Genomic DNA, 9955 nt, shown 5'->3' with positions numbered 1-9955 from the left:
ATGGAATTCCAAAATCTCTGTAGATGTTCATTGAAATGAAAAATAAACAACCTAAATTGAAAAAAAATTATATCTTTCAATATGGATTACAGCTCAACATTGAGAAGACAAAATCTGCACCAGTGTGGCAATAGGCAACATCATGATAGATGGAGAAAAGATTAAAATTGTCAGTGATTTAATTTTGTTTGGATCCGCAACCAGCATTCTTATTAGCAACAGTCAAGAAATGATAAGGCACATTGCATTGTAAAACACTGCTGCCGAGGAGCTCTCTAAGTAATGTTGTCAGTGTAACAACTAAGGCTCACTTGATTCAAGCATGTCCTTTTCAATTATTTGCTATATATCTGAAAGTTTGACTATAAGTAAGAATGATAAAAGAAGAATTGATACATTTAAGCTTTGGTATTGAAGAAAAATTAATGTCCTCAGAGGAAAAGACCAAAATGAATTTCAGAAGAGACTCTGAATAGTGCACTAGTTGTTCTGTTTCTATTAATCTATCTTCATTCTCCATTTATTATTTTATCTTTGCTAAGAAGTGTTACAAATTTAGCTGCATATGAATTATTTTTAGAGGAGAATAATACTTGTGCAAATATTTTTTTTTGTGAGCTAATCTGAAGTCTAGTGGCCTGGTGTAAGGGTTTTCACTGTCAATCAAAAGGCAGATGAGTTTGGTTCACCATTTTTATGACATTTTATTTTATTTTTTAAATGTTTTTTCTTTTTATTGTAATTTAAACAAAAGCCTACAGAAAAGTTAAATTTTCATTCATACATTGTTGCACATTTTAATTTGTTGCACATGTTTTTTCTTTTAATTGTAATTTAAACAAAAGCCTACAGAAAAGTTAAATTTTCATTCATACATTGTTGCACATTTTAATTTGTTGCACAATGTAATTTTCAATTCCATCTTGTCATGTGAACTCAATCTTATGATCTTATCTGATCTTATCCAAATGCAAATGTTTACATTTACCCCTGTTAATGACCATCATTTTGGTTTAGAGTTGTCATTCTGCTGTGAGATTACTTTAAACTTTGACTCTAGTGTCCTTAATATAAACTACATTTCTCAGGCTATTTTAATCTTTAAATATGGACTCATATCCTTTCTATAAAATAATAGGAACATATCCTTCGTGTTCAACAATTTTGCATTTTGTTGTATGAATTCTCACCAGGAAGCTATTATTTCTCTCTATAAAGAAAGCTGAGGCAGAAAGAAATCAAGAGTTGTAAGTTCAAAACAATGTGTTTTTTTTCCTGGATTTCATTTACTACTTGTCCAAGTCCAAGTAGAGAGTCCTATTGTTCATCTTTGAGCTCTGTTCCTGATACTCTTTCAGCTCTCACCAGTTGAACTCACTGGTATTGTCCAACTCAATTATACAGACTGCCTGATTACTGAGTGTAATTTATGTCATAGCTAGTCTTACAATATTGTATACAGAGAGCTTACTGTGTCCACACTCAGGGGCTTCAGAGTTTCTTCCCGTCTCTGTCACTTTAAATCAGGAAAGTTACTGAGGGTGTGCTATGATCAGTGTGCCATCGTTTAGTCTAAGACTCCATGTTTTCATCCTTGATACAGGTGTAATAGAGCCATCTGCAGAGGGTAGGAGAGAGAGATTTAACTGAAAAATCTTTATCCCAGGATATGTGGAAGGGAGCTACCTACTTTAGATGGTACTTTTCTATTCTCACTCTTCTCTCTTATTATGGAATTAAACCCTAAAACCTATTTTTACAAATGTGTAAGATACAGGGGATATTTCCAACAGTTTTCAAGCACAGACTAAAAGCCTTACTCTTTGTAGGTATAGAAAGTGATGAAGAAATCAGGCATCTGGATGAAGAAATAAAGGAATTGAATGAATCCAACCTTAAAATTGAAGCAGATATGATGAAACTGCAAACCCAGGTATAAAAATTATAATTCATTATGTTTATGGTAATTATAATCTTTTTCCACAAATAATAATTTTTATTTGTAATTACTAAAGTCTGAATTTTAGACAGATTATTGAACTGATGGCTCATACCCATAAGCTTGTTCAACTTTAGCACCTGCCTCATCTCCAGTAGCTTTTCCAGAGCTACCACCTTCACCATATAGCCCCATGAGTTTGCCCAATTAAAACTTGAGCTTCTTGAGCATTTTTACTTTCCTAACAAACACATCATAGAGAGGACAAATAGACTGGCAAACCTTTTCTATGTCTTTCCCAATGCTGTCCGGAATCAATTTATTGACTACCTCTTTCAAGTCATTTGACTGCACCTCTTGGGTCATGATTTATATCATTTTCTTTCAGATTTGGTGGACCTGTTGATGCTGAGCATAAGCAGCCTTCCAAATCTGATTTTTGCGTGTTTTTTAAAAATCAACACAAAATAGACGAAGTAACTAACCACTGGTAGTTTTGACATCAATATGTGTTTCATTCATGGTTTGCCATTTTTTACCATGGAGAACAATTTGTCCCAGGTAAGATCCATGCCAAGGCAGTTTTTGCCTTGAAAATCTTCAGTAATCAGCTTGAATTTTCTAAATGCAACTTCATCATTTTGCAAATCAGCAAGACTCACTTCAAAACCACGACCCTTAAGTCCATCAGATGCAATTTTGATTCCTTGAGTCTTTGTGACTAATGTCTTCCCAATTTTTCTTGTATTGAACATTGCTGATGCCTTTACATCATACCAATCTTTCTTAGAAAATGGATCAACCACTTTCTTCTTGGCTCCTTTTTTGCCACCTTTTGTAAGGCACTTGTTCTTGCCGACCACCATGGTGGAGTCGAATGAGCAAAAAGGCAGTAGTTATAATCTTTGATGGAAAGGAAATAGCGAACTTTTAAGCCTATGGTTAAAAATATAGTGGCATCTTATGGTGAATATGCCAAGCATTTCTAATTATAAAGTTATTTTTTTAAAAGAAGATGGTTGCCTTAGATCATCTACCACTTTGTTGGCTGCAAGCAAACTTACTCATTATTTTGCCTTGGCTACTTTTGGAGCAAATAAAGTATCCTTTTTCCATACCTATTCAATCTGTACACTAAGCAAATCATTAAAGAAGTTAAACTCTATGAAGAAAAATAAGGGATCAAGATGATGAAAACACAATCAATTAGAAGATCAATAACCTCATTTATCCAGATGACAGCACCTTTCTTGTTGAAAGTGAGGGGAACTTGAAGCACTTGCTGCAGAAGATCAAACAAAATAGATTTCTATATGAATTACATCACAATATCAAGAAGACAAAAATCTTGACCATTTGACCAATCACCAACATCATGATGGATGGTGAAAAGATTGACATTGTCAGTGATTTCCTCTTTCTTGGATCCACTGTCAACATCTTTGGTCAGGAAGTCAGGAGACATATTGCATTGGACGAGTGTGCTGTTAGGGACCTCTTCAAATTATTGAAGAGTAATGATGTTAGTTTGAAGATTAAAGTGCACCTGATTCAGGCCATGATTTTTTTTCAGTCACTTCTTATGCATCTAAAAGTTGGACACTGAAGGATAACAGAAAAATTTATGCCTTTGAGCTGTGATGTTGAAGAAGAGTACTGAATATCCCCTGGATTGCCAAAAAAATAAACAGATATGTCATGGAGAAAGTGTAGCCAGAAAGCTCCTTGGAGGCAAGGATGACAAAGCTTTGCCTCTCCTACTTTGAGTATGTTTCTAGAAGAGGCTATTCTTTGTAGAGGGGCATCATGCTTGGAAAGGTAGAGGGTCAGCAAAAGAAAAGAAAACTCTAGACAAGATGGGTTGACACAGTAACTGCAGTCATGGGCTCAAGGTTATCAGAGATGATTAGAATGGCACAGCATGGGACAGAAATCAGCTCTGCAGTTCATAAGGTTGCTATGAGTCATAACTCATAACAACAACAAACCTGATTACCCTGAACTTAAAGTATTCAATAGACTAAATAGTAATTCTGAACAATAACAATAAGAGAATATTTGGTCTTATTAAAATCCAAGGAAACAGAAAAAATATTTCTATAATACTTTTATATATATATATGTAAGTATTCAATAGAAACATATCTTAATTTAGGTGCCCTTGAATTGATTCTTTTCCCAGAAAAATTCAAACTATTTTCCTAGTGCCCACTACATTCATTTAAGTCTTTACAGAAACACTTTAGCTCATCTGAAGTAATGGAATAATGATCAGGTCCATAGAGACAGCCTATTGCATTGACTTAGAAAAATCAAGAATGCCTTCAAATCATAAGGAGCAAAGGCCTCTACCGTGGTGGAGCCAAGGTGTACAAGAATTGTGGGAGTTTGTGTGAAACAGTTCTGAGTCCTATGGATAAAGAAAATGTTGAGGGTTGGTAAGGAGAAATGGAGGATTAAAAAGCAGTCAGATTTTAGGAATAAATAGTATGGTCTAAAGGGGCCTCAGTTAGTAGTAGACATGCCAATGGGAGGCTTACAGAGTTGATGAAATAGTCAGGTGTGAAAAAGAAGAGTGTGCCAGAAATAGGAAAAGCAAGGACGGTGGCCTAACTCCAGATGCAATGGTCAAGGATCAAAGAAGGAGGTTCCGCTCACAGTAGCTTACTATGTCATCTGAAGGGCTCTTGGTATTAATTATGAATAAAAAATAAAAAGCAGAACTGCTTAAAGGTTTTGAGCTTGCAGGCTAGGAGATCATTGTGGTGTCAGTGTAGGAGACAGGAAGGAGAGGCCAATCAGGATACCCATTGAAGAATGTCCAGGATCACCACACTGAGCTGATGATGAGATCACCACATTGGTATTTGTAATATAAAGCCCAGTACATTTAAGACCTGAGGTAAAGAGGGTTACAAGAAATCTTTGAGGTTGGAGTGATTCAATTATTGAGAAGAGTGCTAGAGCAGGTCTGGAAAGAATGACAGAGGTTTGTTTCTGAACATACTGAGTTACATACACCTACAGAATGGTGTTGTTGTTGTTGTTGTTGTTGTTGTTAGGTGCCATTGAGTCGAGTACAACTCATAGCAACTATGAACAAAAGATCTGAACCCTGTTCTAGCCTGTGCCATCCTCACCTTTCCTGACACCCAAGAGACCATTGCAGCAGTCACTATATCAATCCACATGGTTGAAGGTCTATCTGTCCTTTGCTGACTCTCCACCCTTCCCAGCATCATGTCTTCTCTCCAAGGAACATCCTCTCCCAGCAACAGGGCCTTTAAAGTTTGTGAGGCAAAGTATCATCATTCTTGCCACCTACAGCATAGTCTTTCGAAAATGTTGAATCTATAAATTGCAAGAGAAATCTGGGTTGCAGATACGAATTTGAGTATCTGATTCCACAACTTACAGAAAGATGTCACAGTTTTGTGAAGAGAAGTTGCTCTGTCATGTTGAGTTCCTTGGCATGGAGATTCAGCCAATGATTCTCTCTCAGAAAGGAATCTTCCGTATTTAAATCCCATGATATTTCCATCCTAGATCACGTCTATGGAGAGTAACCTGAAAACCATAGAGGAGGAGAACAAACTTATCGAACAGAACAATGAGAGCTTGCTGAAGGAGTTGGCTGGACTAAGCCAAGCTCTCATTTCTAGCCTTGCTGACATCCAGCTCCCACAAATGGTGAGTCCACAGCAGAAACTGTGGTGTCTCCTCGCCATGCTTACAGTGTCACTTTGCAACTGGTAAGGAATACTTACCTTCAAGGAATTGTCATTGGTCATAATGTCTCTGTGACTCTTTCTAACTGATGATACTTCCCTAGGAAGAGAATATCTGCACATAGTGTATTTAAATGTTATATTAAGCTAAATATTGTTTCTACCACAGGTATTACCTAGGGAAGTGAACCCTGGTGGTGCAGTGGGTCACATAGGTCAAAGTCAGTGGCCCAAAGCCATCAGTCACTTCCATTAAAGTTGACAGCCTCAGAAACTTGATGGAGGATTGTCATGAGTCAGAGCTGAGTCAACAGCACTGAGGTTTGGGTTTAAGCAAAGGATCTTTCATATCATAGCAGTCATTTAGAGATGAAGATTTATTTGAAGTTTGAGTAATAATAACAATTTAAAAGTTGGAGGCTAAAGTTTCCTCAATTAAAGCCATGTTCCAATTAGAAAATATCATGTCTCACAAAATCTAGAAAGTAACTATCCTTGTCACTCACCCAACTTAATAAGAATTTTTTTTAAAAAAAATTACTTAATTCCAAATAGAATTGATGCTTTGATCACACTGAAGTATATACTTTAGGCCTCCTCACATAGACTAAAAAGCACAAAATTAGATAATCCTTATTTCCAAAATCTATGCCTGTATTCAAGATATAACATGCATTTAGAATTACAGAAAATTCATTTCCTTTTCACACATATCAATAAACTGAAGCAAGTCTACTTTACTAAGTGCCTTTAAGGATGTGCTTATATTCTTAGGATAAGTTTTCTGAAGTTGTGAACATTATAAAACCACTCAGACTAAGACTACCATTTAGCTTAGCCCAATAACATGACCCTTATATTTAAAGAACTTCTAAATAACAATACCAATTACAGCATAAATTTTTAAATTCTTCTTCCAAAGCCTGTGCTTCTTTCATACCATGTTTGGTTTTTCTCTCCCACCCCCCCAAAAAAATGGTGGGAAAATAGAGGCATCACCAGAATTGGATGAGTAGTATCCTATGAGTCGGTGCATGTTCTTTTATTCACATCTTCAGGTTGCACACCTTTAGTGTATCAGACCTGGGAAGCACCACCTTTGGCAAAGGAAATGCCAATACACACACAAAAAAAAAAAAAAAGAAGAAGAAGGAAAAGGTGTAGAGAGGCCCTACCTTTGTAAATCTGGTACTGTACAAGAAAAGGCAGACATGGAAATAAAAAAGGATATTACAGTCAAGCTATGATCTTAAATTATTGATGTCTTGCCCAGTGCTATTGCGTGCACTGGCTCTTACAAACCAACTACCCTCTTTAGTGTGACCTGCATCTACCTTCTACACAGTTTGCTCATGTGCAACTTAAGTCCAAGCAGCTTCTCAAGTACCACAACCCTGAGGGGCTTAGCATCTACATTATGTGGCACCAAGTTGGCCAAAAAAAATCGTGTATAGTTTAGTGACAATCAGCCATCAAGTCAGAACTGACTCATAGCTGACCCTTCAGATAGTTTTCTGAAGGCTACCAATTACACTAGCCATCTTTCTCCTGCAGAGCCCGTGATAGATTTGAATTTTCTGCTGACTTTGTGTCAATGGCAATGCTTATGGACTACACCACCAGAGCTCCCATAAATCACACTAATTCTATCAATTGGGGGTGGGGGAGCGGAATATTACCCTGACGAATCCTACCTTCCATCTGACTTTATTTCCCCCAAATTTCCTCAGTCATTTGAATCCATACTTGCTTTCCTGGTTCCTGTTACCTCAGCTGGAGCCATGATGATTGATAAGTTTTTGTCTTCATACAGGGGCCTATCAGTGAGCAGAATTTCGAAGCATATGTAAATACACTCACAGACATGTACAGCAATCTGGAGCGGGACTATTCCCCAGAATGCAAAGCCCTGCTGGAAAGTATCAAACAGGCAGTGAAGGGCATCCATGTGTAGAATCACAGCTCGCCGGCAACAGAAGTCACCAACAGCAGAACTCCACGTGGGTCTAGGAGGGGTTCCCCATACTGCTAAATCCAGCAGATTACCTACTGCATCTACAGTTGCAACATTGCACTAATTTTTGCCCCAGCTGACATAAACAGGAAAGGAAAACTACGATAGATTGTTTGGGTTAAAAGCAATGCAGTCAAATATTAAATCTTATTTATTTTTCATATATTTTTCTTTTATTTCTTCTTTTTTGTGTTTTTTGTAAAGCATACGTAAAATAAATGTGACATTTTTATACTTTATTTATTTCTAATCAAAGAGGTATTTATCTTTTAACTGCATTTTGAAGTCTGCCATATTTTTACAAGTATGTTTATTAATTTATTTTCCAATGGAATTTAAATAGAAATGCTATTTAAACTACGTATCTTACTGGGTTTAAAGAAGGAAACAAAAAGTGTGAAGGAAATTTTGTCTAAGGACTGCACTATGGTCTCTTTGATATTTGCGTTCTTTTCTTCCCCTTTCACTGGCTTTCTTCTATTTATGAAAATGTTTGCTGTGATGTGAGATGTGAGGAATAAAGAACAAGAAATCAAATAGCGCCCACTAGTGGGAATCGCACGCTCACTAAAGCACAGTACCTTGGAAAACAGCCTGTTGAGAATTTATTAGCAATAATTAAAAATAGCAATCGGCGAAGTATTCAACTTAGTTGTGCAATTTTGTCAATATGAATTATTTCTTTGAAGTGTTTTAATGAAACATAAGCTTTTCTAGTGATGCAGATTTGTCTGTTTGTTTTCAAGTCATCTCAGTTAGTTGGCACACTTACCCAAGACGAGAAGAAACGAGACTTGTGACCAGTCAGGCCTCCCTGCAGTACATTGGCACAAGGGACCAGTGACAACAGAGAAGTCAATCAGTGCTTAGCAAAACAAACACATCCAAACAGAAAATTCTGTACATATCCCCTGAAATAGCATTTATTTTACTGGGTTGACTGGAAAGTAATGGAAAATTCATTTGCACATGAAAATATTACTTTAGTCTGAGTAGTTATTTCCAGGGTTGGAAATATTGGTTACACCCCTTCTCAGCAACAAGACAACTTCAAAATTAATAAAAATTCTTTCCACAGAACTGCAAGTGCTACAAAGTACGTGTACGAGCATAGACACGCACAAATCCACGTGTATACTCTCATGTACATCACACGAATGCACTCATCTACAGAAAATAGAGCCTGCTGTCTTGAATTTCTTAATGGATCAGAGATTAGTATTTGCTATAGTAAAGGCAATGTCTATTTCAGGGACTGTAAGTAGTTAAGCATTATTTCAAAAGTTTTTTTATATTTATTTTTTTTAAGGAAAAGGTATAGGCAACCAGCTAAACTGCCTTTTTTTGTATGCACACACACCTCATGTGCAGATGTGCCTCTGTGTAAATGGACACATGAACTTAGTGTAAGCTTAATTTCCTGTGCTATGACAAAAGTGTTTATTTTTTATTAGCCTCATTGATATTTAGATTGAATGTGATGGCATTCAAAGGCTTGATATATTTCATAGTTATCACTTTTACTTGCATAAATTAAAAGTAACACTCAACAGTAATTCCACATTCATGAAATGGTGGTCCTTGTTATGCATTAAGTGGGGCTTTATCTTTACACTGAGGTTCATTTGAACCCTTAAATCTTAGCTAAGTGAAAATGAGATGTCTGTTCTTAGATAGAAATGGTGTTTATTTAAAAATCATTTAAAAAAAAAAAGAATTACCATATGTGCTGTCTATATAAATGAGACACCAAACAAAATTTTCTATAAAAGTTCTGTACTGGCAAACATTTTGCTATGCGGTACTTGATAGATGCATACAAATAAATTCACTTATTACAAAGGCAAAAGTTTAATTTGTGAAATATTTTAACAAGTTTGTTAAGTATTTAATTTTAAAAAATATCTCTTACCAACCTGTGTATTTATTGCTATCATTTTATTTTTTTTTCCTTCGGGTTAATTTATTTGTCTTTGGATTGATTGACAGAGTGTTTTGTGAAGAATGTTTCCATTGATTTGTCTTCTTTGTACTTGATGTGTTTTGTAATGTGCACTAATTTTTTTTTCTTTTCAACTATCTTTAACAATTGATACTGTAAACTGGGTCTTTTTGTAAACAACAAAAAAGGCAATGATATAAGCTTTTTTTAATTTGAAGTAGTTTGTTTGTATGATGTTTCTTCAAACAATTAATATTTCTTACATCAAAGCAACAAAATTGTGTTCAGTGCAGTACATTTGGTGTATGGTAGGAAAATAAAAGTTGATAATG

General features: G+C 35.8%; 1 protein-coding gene across 1 annotated transcript in view; it reads left to right on the top strand.

Annotated features, from left to right (window-relative positions):
- Positions 1-8258, top strand: part of ST18 (suppression of tumorigenicity 18 (breast carcinoma) (zinc finger protein)) — a 152655-nt gene extending 144397 nt beyond the window's left edge. Inside the window, exons 17-19 of the mRNA XM_006901608.1 lie at positions 1830-1933; positions 5486-5629; positions 7481-8258. Coding sequence (XP_006901670.1) covers positions 1830-1933; positions 5486-5629; positions 7481-7621 — 389 coding nt within the window. The 3' untranslated portion in view covers positions 7622-8258. The remainder of the gene's footprint in view (positions 1-1829; positions 1934-5485; positions 5630-7480) is intronic.
- Positions 8259-9955: the final 1697 nt, after the last annotated feature.

This window comes from Elephantulus edwardii, unplaced genomic scaffold, assembly GCF_000299155.1.
Source record: "Elephantulus edwardii isolate Elephantulus edwardi_28Jun2011 unplaced genomic scaffold, EleEdw1.0 scaffold00338, whole genome shotgun sequence".
NCBI classification, from domain to species: domain Eukaryota; kingdom Metazoa; phylum Chordata; class Mammalia; order Macroscelidea; family Macroscelididae; genus Elephantulus; species Elephantulus edwardii.
Note: the sequence above shows the minus strand (reverse complement) of the source record. Positions and strands in the feature narration are given on the sequence as shown.